Raw genomic sequence first — 17,266 nt, forward strand, 5'->3', positions numbered from 1 at the left:
AGAAATTCCTTCTTAATCTCTGCTGTTGTTTTTTTTTGTCGGCTCAGTTCAATCACTAGCCTCTCAGCGACCCAGTTATCAAAGGAAACCTGTTTGCCCACATACTTCTACGCGTCAATTCAACCTCCCACCCTTGATAAGAAATCGGAGTTGGAAGAGGCTGTTCAGCCCCTCGAGTCTGTCCAAACCCTTCAGTAATATGATGGCTGCTGTGCCTCTGGCCTCTACCTCTCCTTGAAGCCAATGGGATCACTTTCCCTGAAAGGTGTGAATGTGTGCACACAAAGGAATCTCGTTCTCAACCTCTCCCCTTGCCTGAGGCATGGTGACTCTCAGGTGAAACCACCAAACAACCGATACGGCAGCTGTGTGCTCTTGACAACTTTATCCTTAAACCTGGGGAGAGCTATATTTTTTTTTAGATTAGATTACTTACAGCGTGGAAACAGGCCTTTCGGCCCAACAAGTCCACTCCAACCCGCTGAAGCGCAACCCACCCATACCCCTACATTTACCCCTTTACCTAACACTAGGGGCAATTTATCCTGGCCAATTCACCTAACCCACACATCTTTGGACTGTGGGAGGAAACCGGAGCACCCGGAGGAAACCCACGCAGACACGGGGAGAACGTGCAAACTCCACACAGTCGCCTGAGTTGGGAATTGAACCCGGGTCTCTGGCGCTGTGAGGCAGGAGTGCTAACCACTGTGCCACCATGCCGCCCACTGTTTCTTGTTGCCCAGTGTAATTAATGAGCGCTCATCAATCCCAAATTTTAATTGGACTGGCCTTTGATTGACAGTGGCAGGATTTCTCTGCTCACTCCAAGTCAATACTCAAAGTATGCACCTGGTCAGATTGGGAGTGACTTGGATGGTGGGGCCACCGTCTCAGTGTAACATGAAGCAACACTCCCAGGAGCTGAGGCCACTAATATAAATGAAGACAAAGCTTGTGGAGTGTGTATGCCTCCCCCACCCGTTGTTGCTACCCTCAGCTGATAGCTTCAAAGAAATTCCATTCTTCAGCATGCGCTGTTACCTGTCCACCTCTGTGCAGGTGGTGTGCAGCTCAACAGCCTCTTGTGGAGGAGGATCAACACCAGCCACCTCAATCCCTCACAAGATATCACTGCTGACTGGAAACACACAACTTGACCCCTTGAAGAAAGCCGCTTGGCTTTTAAGCAGGGGGCAATTTACAAACCCAGTCTCAGAGTTTGAGGGAGCAGCAAGCCCACATCAAAGTGAACGCTTAAATAAGGACTGAGCCAAAAATCAAAAACTGCAGATGCTGGAATCCAAAGTAGACAAGCAGGAGGCTGGAAGAACACAGCAAGCCAGGCAGCAGCAGGAGGTGGAGAAGTCAACGTTTCAAGTGGAACTCTGGGATGTAGGCTTGCTCCCTGAGTTGGAAGGGTCAATTTCAGACATTTTGTCACCATACTAGGTGCTTTTCCAGCACCACACTCTTTACTCTGATCTCCGGCATCTGCAGTCCTCACCTTTGCCTAACATGATCAGTGAACCTCCAGATGAAGCACTGGTGCTATGGCCCGCTTTCTATTTGTGTGTTCAAGGTTCCTTGGGTTGGTGATGTCATTTCCTGTGGCGACCCTTCTTCAGGACTGGGGGTGGGTGTAAGTGGCAGCTGCAGATAAAGGGGCTGGGAAGCGAGGTATGGTGGTGAGGTGCGGACAGGTGGAGACAGGTAAGGACTGATGCTGAGATGGCACTGGAGTAGAAGCAGTATTACTCAAGTATCAGAACTTCCCTAAGTCACTGTGAAAGTGCAGAGGGCACTGCTGCCTGACCTGAGGAATCAGCCAGAGACCCTGCCTCATCCCCTGCGTCCAACAGGCTCAGCAAGAGGCCCACCCATCCCCTGGCACTGGGGCCTCTACACAAACACATTTCAGAGACACGGTGTAACGCATTACGGAATTCATCAGGCAAAAACTCACATTTCCAATCCGTCTTGCTCCATCTCAGGACACGCGGAAGCGCTGCACATTCGAAGCAGTCAGGTTTCCAAGATGTTGTCTCTCTTGGAATGCAGGATGTCGGGGCCCAGCCTTACACAACAAGATCCCACAGAAAGCAATGCAAGAGTGACCCACTGATTTGTTGTTAGTGACATGGGCTCAGTTATAAATCTCGTTCAGTAAGGCCCCTTGCCATATCGTCGCTGTTCTTTGAAAACTCCCATCCCTGAAACTCTCTCATGCAGCTGAGATGGCATTTGTGGTCCTCATTAATGTCTTGTCTAGAAGGTTAGGGTTAGGGTGATTACTTACTCTCCAACAATCCCGAACCGAGGAACACGTTTTAAACATTAGGCTTGCTGGTTTCAGATGGAAGGAGTGTTTTATTTCCTCAGCTGAGTGAGAGATGTTTTTCAGTGATGAGTGTGTTAAAGTTTAGCACAGCAGGTAGGGAACTAAAGCCGAGAGATTAATCTTCCTGAATAGCAGAACAGGCTGAAGGATTCATTCAGGCTCCCCATGTTTGTGTTATCCTCCAGCCTAGTGTGGGCTCTACATCCCTGGAAGCAGCACAATTCCATCTCCTCACTTCCTACACTTTACCTTCCTGTCCATAGCCAGTCCCCCTAGGTCCCTCTGCACATTAAGACAGCAAAGATAGTAGCATAGCATGGAAACAGACCCTTCGGTCTGACTAGGCCATGCTAACCATGCTCCCAAACTAAACCAGTCCGACCTGCACGTGTTGGGCCCATATCCTTCCAAACCGTTCCTATACATTGACCTCCCCAAATGTCTCTTAAACACGGAGTGCATCCACATCCACCATGTCCTCTGGCAGCTCATTCCACACACCAACCACCGTGTGTGTGAAAACCTTGCCCCTTTCAACCCTTTTAAATCTTTCTCCTCTCATCTTATAACTACGCCCCCTTGTTTTAAACTTCCTTGCCCTAGGGAAAGACCGTTACTATTCTCCTTATATACGTTCACCCATAACTTTACAAACCTCCATCAGGTCACTCTTCAACCTCTGACACTCCAGTGAAAAACTCCCAGCCTATCCTTATAACTCAAACCCTGCAACATCCTTGTAAATCTTTTCTGAACCTTCTCTGATATAACAAGATCCTTCCAATAGCAGGGTGACCAGAACTGTACACTCCACAAGTGGCCTGACCAACATCCAGTATAACCTCAAAACGACATTCCAAATCTGATACTCAAAAGCTCTGAGCAATGAAGGCAAGCGTGTGAAATGCCTTCTTAACCACCCTGTCTACCTGTGATGCCAAGTTCAAAGAATACGGTTTCTGAACCGCTCAGTTTTCTGTTTTCCAAGCCTACCCAGGACCCTCCCATTACCTGGGCACAGACTGTCGTTTTTGTTTAACCCAAGTGCAATATGCCACATTTATCCAGATTAAACTGCATCTGCCCCTCCTCAGGGACAAACAACAGGACACAGGACACATCCTACCTCTGTCAAGGAGCACAGAACCAGAAATGACACTTCCCATCAGCCTCAGGAAACTCACTGCCTTAACTGATTTCACTTCGATCATGACCAACAAAATGTGAATAATAGGACTGTACTAAACGGTGCAGTTTGACTCTGAGGCTGCAGTAAAACTTGCAAGAGGGTATGATACTGTTCCAACATGGTGAACCTGACCATAAAGAGGTGAAGTTGTGAGATGGGACTTATCAAGAAAATCTCAGTGAATGGTGCTTCCTGCAGTCAGGTACAGCTCTGAGACCCATACACATGGCTGGAACAACAGCTGGCATTTAGATAGCACCTTTTTTTAACCAAATGAAGCATCCTGAGCAGCTCCTCCTGTTGTTATCCAACAAAATCTGACATTTGGTCACATAGACAATGTCAGGCGAGCAGTCACTAATATTTACAGTCAGGCAGTGTTTGAGAAGCACACTTATGGAGTGTGCTTAGGGTCATGGGGGAGATGATGACATTGGGGTTTGGGGTAGGGGTAGGGAATCCCAGGAGCAGGGGCCAGGCAGGTGGAAAGCACACCCAACATCCTGGAATGATTCAGTCTATTAACGTTCAAGAGGCCAGGCTTGGAGGAACAGGGAGATGCTGCAGGGTGGGAGGAGATGAGGGATATAGAAGGAGTTGACTCTGTGAAGGGTCTTGGAAACAGGGGATGAGTATTTTTAAATTGTTGAGGTGCTGGAGCAGGAGCTAACAGAGACACAGGGTCTGATGGGGAGACAGGAGTTTGGGATGTCCGAAGACAATGCTCTGACATAGGAGGGTCAGCTAGCCAATACCTGATCCTCTGCACATCTCCATCCAATGCCAGCAGCAGGATTATTCCTGTGATACCTCAAATAGCACAACATTCCCGTGTCATTAGAGTCAACAATATCCTGATGTAAGAGTATTGACTGTTGTGACGGAGACACAGTGGCAGACATTGCTCACACAGTCAGAACACACCAGCAGCAATTACACAATGATTGCTTGACAAACATGTCAGCAGACCAGGTGTCACCTCTTCCTACTGTGTGTCCCTTTCCCAGCACTGACCCTCTGACAGTGTGGCACTCCCTCAGTCCTGCTTTTGGCAAGTCAGTGTGAATTCTGTGCTGAGGTTGACATTCAGTGTCCCCGAAGGTGTGACTGCACGCCGAGAGAGTTTGTTCCTGGTTTATGGGTGACCCTTTCATGTGAGCAGTGTGCTTATTACAGCAGGGCCTGTGTAATATGTGAAACGTTCACCACGGTGCTGTCAGAATCCTGTGCTCAAGTCACTGACCTGACAGGCAGCTCACCACTGCCACCTGCAGGCAGGCAATGGGCAGTCACCAATGGCCCCAACACGTCAGCACATCACCAGGCAGACAGACAGACACAGCCCTTGGCATTCATGCCCGATAGCTGTAGGCCTGGGCCTGCTCTACATCCTGGAGTGTTAACATCGGGTTAAAATACAACATCAGCCTGCTGCCAATCAGCAAAAGAAACGTGAGAGCGGTGCACCGATTGTCTTTGCTTGATCCCTCCAATCTGAGGTTGTCATGATACACCGAGCATGAGGCTGAATTGCTGACTTCACGGTGAGTTGGTTTTACAGAAAGCATTGCCTTTCCACGGGGAGTGAGTTCTGAATCAACCCAGAGGCTCAGACCGTTCCCTGGATGGGGCTCTGTCTCAGCACGTGGCAGGACCCATTAGCCAAGCCTGAAGGTGGACAGCAGGGAGGACCCTGAATACACAGCACAGCACAATGAGATACCCATATGGGGAGGGGCGGTGGGAGTCTGCTTCACCTGGAACAAGATCGGGCTGCTCGTCTTCTCTCACCAACAGGCACAACACTGAGATTCGTGTGGATCACTCCTGTTACAGGAACAAGCTCTGCCTGAAGTTGGTATGGATCAGAACTGGCCCTTCGTTCACCTCCACACTTGCTCCCTCTATGCTGCTGAATCCCTTTGTGTTCACAAGTCTACCAATCCTAGTACTGAAAACCGGGAATGACTGGCAACTCCCAAGATTCCCAGCCCCCCGAGGGAAGGAATTACTCATCTAATTCGGAAATGAGCGATCCTTGTTTCCTGGGAGGCAGGAGATACAGCCTCTGACACTTCCCTCCCATGAGTACTGACCTCCTCCACCAAGCCTTTGTTCATTTCTTCCTCATCCCACCTTAGCTGCTTCATTCACACCTGGACGCGCCAAGGGAAAGGGAGACCAGCAAGTTCAAACAAGCTGGATTGTGATTTGTGAAAAGCTCTCTTTCAACCCTGCTCTATTTGTGTTAGTCCACACCAATGTTTGAGTTTAAATGTGAAACATCCCAGCACTGCAGGTAGTAAGTGAAAAACATCCTCTCTCACTCCAAAAGCTCCAAGTGAATGGAAACAGGTTGCAGCCCACTAAGCTGACCTACAAAGCAGTTGAAATTCAACTGCAACACACCATCATCTACACTTCAAGGAACTCAAGAGACTCACCTGTACATTTTTGTTTTGAGTCTGATCTTTCTCAGACCTACCTGTTCTGGGTGTGCAGTGCCTTGTTATTCCCTCTAAAACGATTAACTTACAACTTTACACTTCTGTTTGACTCAAGAAGGTCCAACTCCGTTTCAAAGAGAAAATCCTCTGGGTCTGGGAGAAAACCATCTTCCAAATAAAGGATACTTTTCAAAATAACATCATTGCAACCAGCCAAAGGAGTCGTGTGAAACGGTTCTGGGAGAGAATGGGCAGAGATTAAGATTTGCAGAAAGGATTAGTGCTAAACGTTGGAGGTTTGCCTCTGTCAGGGGGATACCAATGTTGTGTTTTCTCCAGACCCCGAACCAAACTTTTCAAAACAAAGTCAGGGTGGGTGGAGTTACAGGGGGTGCTGACTACAATGTCTGCATGTGGACCACCCTGAAGCCATAGCCTCTCCCCTCACAGTCACATTCCTGAAACAATTCTTTTCTCTTCTTGAGTCATTGTGAGAAACAAAACCAGTGAAGGGTGCACTCTGTTTAATAATTGCAGAATACCGTGAGTCCGATACACACACAAACAATACAAGTGTTGGGGTTCAACACTTCAAACCGAAGGTACACCATCAGACATCGCCTTCACTTCCTGCACACTGTGCCATGCTGCGTCTGTAAAAGGGACGAACACATTCGGCTATGATACAACACAGTGACGTGAACAGAGTGCGACTGATACTTCTCACTGCTGTGATGGATGGATTGCTTTCTCCATGTACAAATAAGACCTGTATTGCTGAACTTCGGAGTGATGTAGCCCTCCCAGGCACGCAATGCTGTGTAAAATGATGCACCAACACTTCAGTTAAACGCACATGTTCTGTTGGGGGCGTTGAGAGAGGACAGTGTCTCATCTGGCCCTTCTCTGCTCCTGACTTGGATGTGGAAGGTGAGCCCAGCTCTATTTTGACCAGAGTGAGATGCGTCCCATTCACGTGGAGGTGGTCCTGGGGTCTGAGCCACGCTCTACGCCCCTGAGTCGGTGACGGTGGGGGGAGGGGGTGGATAAAGCTGAGTGTCTGTCTCTGCTGCTGGGTCATCGGGCAGTGTCTGCAGAGTCCGGCTTCCCCTCTCCCGACCTTGTGATCAGCTGAATTCTCGCACCGTGGTCCCTGAAGTCGCTTTGGTTAGTTGGGACCAGGAATCGGAGTGGTCCCTGTGCACAAATCCCTGAATCAAATGCAATTGGAAAAACTGGGAGGGAATGACAGCTCCAGCTGATAAAGAAAGGGTGTCCAGAGCATGTCCCTTACAAACATTATTGCTGATTAAAATGCCAGAGTGGTTCACAACTTGGAGACTGCAAGACAAGGACAGCTTGGTTCAGTGGCTTCTGGAAGCTTCCATGTCCTTCTCCGCTAACCCACGTCTGGAGTAAGGACTGCATCACAAATAAATCCTGCACAGAGAACAAACAGGAAGACCGAGCTGATGCTTATGTATATTCCCTTCTGACCAGCAGGAATGACTGGGGAGGAAATGCTGTCCTGTCCCCAGTGCTCCTGGAGAAGGGCAGCTCTCCCCTCTCTCTCACACACACACACACTCACACAGAGATTCCGAAGGGACGCCCTCTCTCAGTCCTCACTTTGTTCCGGCTGCTCATCAGTCTCTGGTTTTGGATCTGCCGACGTATAAAGGAAATTGCAGCAGATGTAGAGTGGGAACATCAGGAGTCTGCTGTCCAGATTCAGCACCACCTGTTCCTGCATCCAAAACAGAACCCAGTGTGTCAGCAGCACATTGGAAGAAAGGCAACACACTTCACACCCAGACTCGAGACCAGCACTGACTCAGAGCTAACTCTGTACTCCTCCCACCGCCTCCACCCACATCTAAAAACACAAACTCCTCGGCTCTGGCATCATACAGTGAGCTGGGGGGGGGGGGGGGGGTCAAGATCCATTGGGATCAGTCAGGTGGTCATGAGATGAATTGGGAAACACAGGTGGAGGATGAGGCCATTCAGCCCCTTGAACGTGCTCTGTGTTCAATAGGACCATGCTTGATCATCCAACTCAGTCTCCTGTTCCCTGCTTTCACTCAATACCCTGTGATCCCTTCAGGCTGAAATACTGCATCTATGGCTTTCTTCCAAGTCTTCCACGTTTTAGCCTCAACCACTTTCCTGTGCTAGGGAAGTCCTCAGGTTCACCACTCCCTTGGTTAAAATATCCCTCCTCATTTCTGTCCTAAATGGCCCACTCCTTTTCCTTGAGACTGCGACCCTCCTGTTCTGGACTCCCTGGTCATCAGGAACATCCTTCTTGCATCTCGCCAGGTTAAAATTTTCTCGGCGTCTGGGAGATCCTCTCCCATTCTCTGAAACTCAACTGAGTACAAGCCTAATGGATGTAGTTACTCTCAAAGGTCAGTCCTGCGATCCCAGTAAGTGCCTCATGAGCCTCAACTTTGTTCCTTGGGTAAGGAGACCAAAACTGCATACAAGATTCCAGATGTGGTTCCACCAACGCCCAGTGTAACAGCAGCAAGTGTTCCTGGACTTGATTTCTCACAGTGCGAAGGCCAGCATCTCACTTGCCTTCCTACCCACTGACAGCAGCTGCTCGCTTCCGTTCAGCGAGTTGTGGCCCTCTTCCCAGCTGGCGACCATTCCTATCATGTCATGGCCCTCCTGCTTTTACCAATGACAGCTGATAACCTCACACTGAAACACATTGCACTCCGCCAGCCTGTCCAAATCACATTGCAATATCACTGCATCCTCCTCACAGCTCACCCTCCCACCCAGCTTTATGTCATGTGTAAATTTGGAGATGTGACATGTAGTTGCCTCATCTAAACCATGAACAAACATTATGAATAACTGGAGATCTGCACTGACCCTTGCGACACTGTCTGCTATTTGGGGAAGGGCCCATTTATTCTTTCCCTCGGTTTGCCATCAACTGAACACACTTCTGACCATCTGAAGACACCGCCACAATCCCACAGGGTTTTAATTTCACAGGCTAATCTTTCACATGGGACCTTATTAAAACCCTTCTGTAAGTCTGAACAAATCACATCCACTGGCACCGCAGGCGCCCCCCCCACCACTACCCAATCTACTAGTCACACCCTGAAAACCATTGCAGCACATTAGTAAGGGGAGATTCCCCTTCGGAAATCCCCGCTGACTCATTGTGATCCTGTCACGGGCTTCTACGTGCTCTGCAATGACATCCTTTACAATGCAGTCCAGCATTCTGTCTTCCTCCTGTTAGACTGCTCTTGTTTCAAGGTTCAGCAGGAAAGGTACGACTCACAACCTTGGACATTTGAAGGGTGTTGAGGAATCTGAGGTTCAGTTGAAGACCTGGCAGTGATTGCATTGACCATGCACCCAGTCACTGCACATCAACATACCTGGTCTTTTTCCAGTGACAAGATCTGGTAACCTGTTGAACGGCTACAGATCACTTTGCCATTGCTGTCAAAAGATGCCAGTCTTAGCCTGCAATGGACAGGAGAGAGAGAGAGAGAGAGAGCGATTAGATCAGAAGACCAGCAATCCCCCAACTCCTTTCTTGTTCACTCTCCACCTTGTCTGGAACACAAAAGGGATTCAGATTTCTCCCTGCCTCCCTGATGCACTGACCTCTGTTCCAAGGAGATCTCCTGGGTAGCTGTGCCTGACAGACACATTCTTACAGTGTTGTTCTGTCAACCCCTTCAGTGTTCGCAGACAGTCTCAGCAGTGCAGTGACCATGTGCTACAGCAAGGAGGGGGAGTGGCTGACTCAACAGTGACACAAGGCAGTCACAGAGACTCGGTCCAGCCAGTCTGAGCGTCATGGCGGACAGGAAAGTCAGTGGTTGGCACAGGGAACACAGTGCAAGTTTAACCTGTTGCCATGAGGACATTGGGTCCACCATTTGTTCCCTGAATGGCAATACCCACTCAGAGAGACGGGCATGTAAAGTGGGCAGAGGAGGAGGAAGAGATCTGTGGGTGTTTACCCCTCCAGCGCGCGTGCACACATGCAAACACAGACACACACACACAGAGATACAGACACAGGGATAAAGAGCCACACACACACAAACAGACAGACAGACAGAGACACCGATGAGTGTGCTGAGGATTTCACTGACTTCCCTGGGTAACCTCCACCTTGGAGCGGTCTCCAGCTCTGACCCCATATCAGATGGGAATCTGTGCAGAGAATCCCAGCTTCTCCAATGAAGTGATGGTCCCTGACGGGGGGGTTCAGACACGCAGTTCAGGCCTGACAGACATAGTCTCTCCCCACAGCTTGGTACAAACCTGGTTCATAGCTCCCCCACTGTCACCCTCTGCATGCCTGAGGAATCACACTGAGCAAAGGGCTCGTGATTTCAGACCATTTCAGGACAAGAAGCAGAAACAACAGCAAAACAGAGAGAGTGGCGAGGCTCTGGAGGACACTGACTCAGACCAAACAGGATTGGACAATGCCGTCACTGAGTAACAAGGTACAAACATGGCCAAAGGGGAAGGCACTGGGGACGGTGAGTGACAGCTCAAGGCAGCTAGTACAGGCACAAAGGACCAAATGGCCTCCTGGACTGCACTGTCCCACAAAGCTGGCATGCAGCCAGGCAACAGGAAGCTGTCTTGATCTTCACAACAAACCAAGGGTTAACGTCACCGTCACACTGGGAATGACAGCAATGATCACTGTCTCAGCACGCAGACATATTGATGGAAGTGGTGTTGAGGCTGCGTGTGACACTGGAGAGATCTGGAGAATATTACACAGCTCACATTGGGAAAGATAGCCAACTGTTCAGGGCTTATGCTCGAAACGTCGAATTCTCTATTCCTGAGATGCTGCCTGGCCTGCTGTGCTTTGACCAGCGACACATTTCGAACTGTTCAAGGGTCCTGAGAAAGACCTGTCAGTGCAAGGGATGACAAAGGGCAATCAACAAATAGAGTCCTTGCCAATGGGGGTGGGGGTGGGGGGGGGATGGGGGCAGCATGTGGGACCCATTTCCACAATGGATGCTGAGCTCACAGCTTCTGCTTCACGGGCAAGGAGATGCAAAGGTCCAGCTGGGTGACAGCATAACACACTGGTAATGAGCTAGCACAACGAGGAAGGGTCCAATGGCCTCCTCGTCAATTTCTCCTCACTCAATTGCTATTGGGCACCTTTCACATTGAGGGAGAAACTGCGTATGCATCTGATCAAGGCACTGACCTACTGAACTGCGTACAAACACATCACAAAGCCAGGGCCAACCCAACAAACGGGAGGAAAAATCGCAGCTTTCAGCATCACTGATTGGCATGGAGTGAATGGTGCTGTTCCTCATCACCAATCAGTCCCCTCTGTGCCTCACAATCAATGTCAAAGAGACAGATGAGAGAGGTTTAACAGCAATTTGGTCAAGGTGACATTGGAGTGGAAGGTGCAGGTCACTGCAGTGTCTGCTGGGACCAGAATGATTGGACTGAACAAGGCAGCACATTAACTCAAACACTCTCAGGACTCTCAGTCCATGTCCCAAACTGACTGATGAGATACTCCAGCTTCATCCCTCACTTCTCAATCAGCAACAAATTCAATCACCACTGGGTGACATTGATCAGAAAGATTCCAATCAAGACAACGGACACTCTCAGCATGTGGGCGGATTCTCTGTCGAGCAGAGAATGGAGCCTTTTTGGAAAAGGAACTGTGAGCAATCACTTTGGAAATCCCATGGGTGAGGCACTACTTTCTTATCTCTGTGATCAGGTCAGAGGGGCTTGACTGACAACTGGCAACCCCAAGTCTCAAGGTCAGGATGAAGCCAGCAAACTCTTCAAACCTGACACCAGGGGTTCAGCACGGCAAGGAATCCACATCAGGGTGGAATCTAAATGGAGTCAAGCTGCAGGGAAGTTGCACTGAGAGGCAGGCTCATGGGTCCACAGTGCACAGAGTACAACAAGGCAAAATTCACACCCTGCCAAGGAGACCAAACAAGGCTGCAGGTTTGGGCAAGGACCAGCTTACTCCCAAGGCATGAGATTTACACAGGGAATTCCAGAGCCTGGGATGAACTGGGAGATGGGAGAGAGGACACAGAGGGACGGGGAGGTGCGTTGGGTGGTGGTGGAGAGAGGACACAGGGAGATGGGGGGGTGGGGGGGGGAAGGGGACATAGACAGATTGGGGGGGGGGGGGGGGGGGGGGGGGAGAGCTGGACGAGGGGACATAGAGAGACAGGGGGGTACTGGAAGAGGAGACACAGACCAAGGGTGGGGGGGGTGGGGGGAAGCTGGAAGTAATCGTGTGTTCACCCAGTGTAATCAACGTGGGAACTGAAGGGGGGTGGGGGGAGAATGAGTCTGAAGCTGACTGCTCTGGTCCCCTGAAGATTCAGACAGACCTCAGCAACCACCCTGTGACTGTACAGAGGAATTCCCACTGGGATGTGACAATGTGGCAGCACCATTATCCCGGAGCCCTTTGGGGGAAGACAGCTCATCAGGAGTGTGAGTGACAGCAGCTCCACCATCTTCCCACACAGCTGCAAAGACTGTCCCTCACACATGTCCTCTCCACAACTGATGGGAGTGAGAAGCAGAAACTGGCACTGACATCTAAGGACACAAGTGTACCACTGACAGTGCAGACCTGCAAGGAGGGACATACCTCAGCAAAGGAAGGGAGTTTCACTCCCAGGCCCCTCAGCTTCATCCATCTGCTGGTATGCCTCCAGTTGGTTGAGGTGCGATCCTGTGTGGGGACTGTCCTGAGATTGCGATTTACAAATGCTGAGAATTGGCCATGTGCTGCCAGAGGCTCACATTTCCAGTGCAGTTCTGGAGATAGCGCCAGGAGAGATTGTTTATGGGGGCGGGGGGGGGTTTGGACAGAACTGACTCTGTGCGGGGAACAGAGAGATCTCAATGACACAAAGGTCAGGAATTCAGCAGGACCTCACGGGTGGACAACATGGGGTTTGAACTGGAGAAGTGAACTCTCCCAGCGACAAGCAGTGACCATCAATGGGCAACACCGAGAAGGCAGGTTGCTGGACAAGGAATGATTCAAGCTGATGACCAACAGGTTGGAACTGCTGCACATCTCAACACAGGGTCTCAATCCATGCACCTTTCCAGTGTCACCTGTCACCCACATGAAGGAGGGTCTGGGAAGGGGAAGGAGAATCCTGTGCCCAGTGTGGGAGGGTTGCTCCTACCGAAAGGCGATATTCCTGTGAGGAAGGAGGCTGACAGTCCCTTTACACGGCTGGCTCAGGCTGTTCCTCTTGAAGATGATGAATCGGTTTGTGTAAGTCACCAGCAGATCAAAGCCAAAGCTGAAACCAGTCCATCGCCAGCAGTACTGGGGAGAGGCAAGACACAACAGCATTGTCACTCAAAAGCAGCTCACAACCACATATTGCTCCAACATCACTTTCACTGATCACCAACCCTGTGCAGAGGGGACTGGGACTGGGACTGGGGGGGGGTGGGGGAGGTGGTGGTACTGTGCAGCATGGGGACAAATCGCACACACTGTTTGATACGACTCAGATTCTACATCGACCAGTTTCACTACCAGCTGCTGGATGAGCTTGGAAAAGACTTTGAGCAGACCACAAGACAATGTCAAGCTGATCACACTCAGTCTCACAGTGTATTTACAACCGACTGCCACTGCTGAAGGGGCTGACCACATCGAGACTGGAACAAGTCGTCAAGAACTGACCGTGTCCATAAACTGAGAGGTTTCCAACTTTCAGGATTTGGGGGAGAGCCAGGGAGATCAGTTCAACATCGGGAAAATTAGGAACTTGGGTAAATCTTTGTTGTCCATGGGGAGTGAGTCTGTGCAATGGACTGCAGGGATGGGAAAGTCCCAACTTAACATTTTCATCAAATCACTGGAGCTGGAAGGCAAACATCTCAAACTTCCATCCAAAATTCACAAACAAAATGATGACTATTTTTAGTACTAAGAAAGTCACTGTTTGCTAACACAAGCTGGAATGGAAGTGAAACCATTCCATCGAGTGAAAGCTGACTGGTGAGAATAAACACTCCACTTGTCATCAGCTTGAAGGTGAATCCTGTTGTGGAGTTTTTGCCAAGAGCTGGTGTTGAGGATGTTACTCTGATGGGTGAACGGTCTCCACAGGAGCCTGCAAAGCCTCAGCCTCACCGTGGAGACTTGGCCTTGTGCAGCGGACAGCATCTCACTGAGGGGGCCAGTTTGGGTTCACCTCCTGACCAATCTCCAATGTGTGACCATTCCAAATCTCCTCAATGCTCTGACTTTCTGCTGAGCTGGCAGCTGCAGCGGCTTTGCAGGCTGAGAATGAGCCTGATATTGTGGCCAATCATTTCCCAGACAGCAGATCAAATCCCCACATCAGCACCCCCGTCGCCATTTCTGAAAGGCGCAAGTACCATTCTGTGAGGATGCGGTCAATTATCACAGCCACCTAACACAGCCTGCAATGGGACAAGAAGCAAACTCTCACACTAACACAGGAGTGTGAACAGCTCGGTCAGTTCATTAGATGGCCCGGTCTGAAGTGGGGAGAAAAGAACAGAGTTCACGTTTGACGTCCCAGGGTCCCTTGCTCAGAACTGCGGAGTTTCTCCAGCAATGTCAGCAGAGTACACCTCTGAAATGTGCCAGAACACAGACCAGAGCAGATGACCATGACTGACCCCTCCATCTCAGAGAAACTCTAAGGAGACAGACACCAGTTTCTCTTGTCTCTCCATGTAGCTGCAACACTCCATCGCTGGGTCCATTCCAGCCTCCACCCCACTCCCCACCCAACCACCTCTAATCTTGCAAACGATATCCCAAGTGTGCCCTTTCACTCAGCAGCATGTGGGGCTCAGGGTTGTGATGGCAGAGACTGGAAGGTTATCCCCATCCACGTGGCTAACCAGGAATCTCTCCCATTCTGACCGCCTGCCTCTGGACCTATCCAGCCACATTACAGACAAACCTCCCTTGGCCATCAAATCTCACAGTGAGATTGGAAGCTGGGAAATGACCCACTGTATCAGCAGACTGCACTTAGTCTCAGTCCAAGTCAATCACGTCTTCACAGACAGAGCACTGCTCTGCAAGTCAATCCCTGGAGAGTCCTTCCTCCAAATTAAGACAGAGCCGCTCACCAATAATCAGTGCCTTCTGTCACAAAGCCAATTACATCTCTGTGCAGGCAGTGTCCCATAAATTCCCATGCGCTTCAATCTTGCTGACAGGTCTATTACGTGGGACTTGATCAAACAGCAGCTGCACTTCCCTCATCAGTACAATCTGCTCCCTCAGCCAGGAACTGGATTAATGCAGTCAAACATGATTTCCCCTGAATAAATCGGTCAGTCAATTCATTAGCAGCCAGATTAAGGAGTGCAAATGCCATCATTCTTTTCTGAAAGGGGTTACGTCAATATTTTAAGATGCAGCTTTACACAGACCAATCAGCAGGTCATTTAAAGAACAGAGAACAGTACAGCACAGTACAGGCCCTTTGGCCCACAACATTGTGTCGAGTATTTCCCTTGATCGAAGACCAACCTAACCTACACACCTCACAATTTCCTGCTGTCCATGTGCTTATCCAGCAGTCGGTGAAATGGCCCGAGCGGTTCTGATTCTACGACCACCTCTGGCAGTGCATTCCACATACCCACCACTCTCTGCGTAAAGAACCTACCTCTGACATCTCCCCTCTACCTTTCTCCAATCAGCTTAATATTAGGACCCTTCATGACAGCTATTTCTGCCCTGGGGTAAAGTCTCTGGCAATCCTTCCTTCCTCTCTCCAGTGTGAAAAGCCCGAGCTCCCTCTACCTCCCTTCCTCAGACAAGCCCTCCAATCCAGGCAGCATCCTGGTAAATCTCCTCTGCACTCTCTCGAAAGCATCGACATCCTTCCCATCGTGAGGTGACCAGAACTGGAGACAATATTCCAGGGTTTTACAGAGCTGCAGCAAAACCTCACGGCTCTTCAACTCATTGACACTGTGAATGAAAACCAAAACACCACATGCCTTCTGAACAACTCTATCAACTTGGGTGGCATCTTTGAGGGATCCATGTATATGAACCCAAGACCCTGCTGTTTCCCCACACAGCCAAGAATCCTGTCTTTAACCCGATATTCAGCATTCAAATTCAACCTTCCAAAATGGATCACTTGGCATTTATCCAGGGTGAACTCCACCATAGCTGCACTGCTTTGAAACCAGCTACCATACTCACCATAGGTGCTGTTTATACTGCTTACTCAAGCAGCTACTGCAGATGAACTGCAGCAGGGGATGTATATGAAGGAAATTCAGCCAGCCTATCGATTGGAGACCAGTCTTTGAGGACAAAGTCCTTCAATCTGCTAAGGGGACGTGACACTTTGTCAGGAGCAGTCCCAGATGCTGCCATACAAGAAACGGGGACAGCAATGAGACTGCAATGTCCTTGGGGAAATTTCCCCGCAGCACTCGGACAATTTGAAGAATACATTCCAAGAAGACTGCAGACCTTCAAACATAAACCAGTCCATTACATACAAACGCAAACAATTTCAAACTTGTACCCTGTAACAAACATGTCACCTTTCACATCAAACATGCAATGCTGGTCTCCCTGCTATTGGAAAGATGTTGTGGAACTTGAAAGGGTTCAGAAAAGATTTACAAGGATGTTGCCAGGGTTGGAGGGTTTGAGCTATAGGGAGAGGATGAACAGGCAGGGGCTGTTTTCCCTGGAGTGTCGGAGGCTGAGGGGTGACCTTATACAATGTTTACAAAATTATGAAGGGCATGAATAGGGTAATTAGTGAAGGTATTTTTTCCCAAGGATAGATGTGTTGTCCCAGTCGACAAGCCAAACCAAGACACACACAAGATTCCTAGAAGCATGGCATTCCAACCAGAACTCTATCAACAAACACATCGAGTTAGATTCCATCTACCACCCGCTGAGAAAAGGAACAGGAAGTGACCTCACCACAGGAAATAACATCTCCAACCCAATGAAACCCAAACAGAAATAGAAAGCAGGAACTCTCAGCATTGCTTCGCCTGAGGCCCACAGAAGATGTTACCTAGTGATGGTGACGAAACATCTGGAAATGAACCTTGCAGCTTGGTGAGGATACCTACATCCAAAACCTCAAACTGAGCAACAAATCTTCTCAAAACTTGCTATTTAAACAGCATCTGAATGGGTATATGAACAGGGAGGGTTGAGAGATTTATTGGGCGAAGTGTTGGCAGGTAGGACGAGGTGAATTG

At 49.6% G+C, this 17,266-nt stretch overlaps 1 protein-coding gene across 2 annotated transcripts in view; it reads right to left on the minus strand.

The window, feature by feature from the left end:
* Positions 1-6,486: 6,486 nt before the first annotated feature.
* Positions 6,487-17,266, minus strand: part of gmcl1 (germ cell-less, spermatogenesis associated) — a 58,271-nt gene continuing 47,491 nt past the window's right edge. Inside the window, exons 12-15 of one of the 2 annotated variants that reach the window (XM_060856434.1) lie at positions 13,201-13,346; positions 9,388-9,475; positions 7,607-7,724; positions 6,487-7,417 (exon numbers count right to left, since the gene is read on the minus strand). In XM_060856434.1, the coding sequence (XP_060712417.1) occupies positions 7,377-7,417; positions 7,607-7,724; positions 9,388-9,475; positions 13,201-13,346 (393 nt within the window). In that variant the 3' untranslated portion in view covers positions 6,487-7,376. Of the gene's footprint in view, positions 7,418-7,568; positions 7,725-9,387; positions 9,476-13,200; positions 13,347-17,266 lie in introns of both variants that reach the window. The other variant, XM_060856435.1, reaches the window with a different exon arrangement.

Source organism: Hemiscyllium ocellatum, chromosome 48 (genome assembly GCF_020745735.1).
Source record: "Hemiscyllium ocellatum isolate sHemOce1 chromosome 48, sHemOce1.pat.X.cur, whole genome shotgun sequence".
NCBI lineage: Eukaryota > Metazoa > Chordata > Chondrichthyes > Orectolobiformes > Hemiscylliidae > Hemiscyllium > Hemiscyllium ocellatum.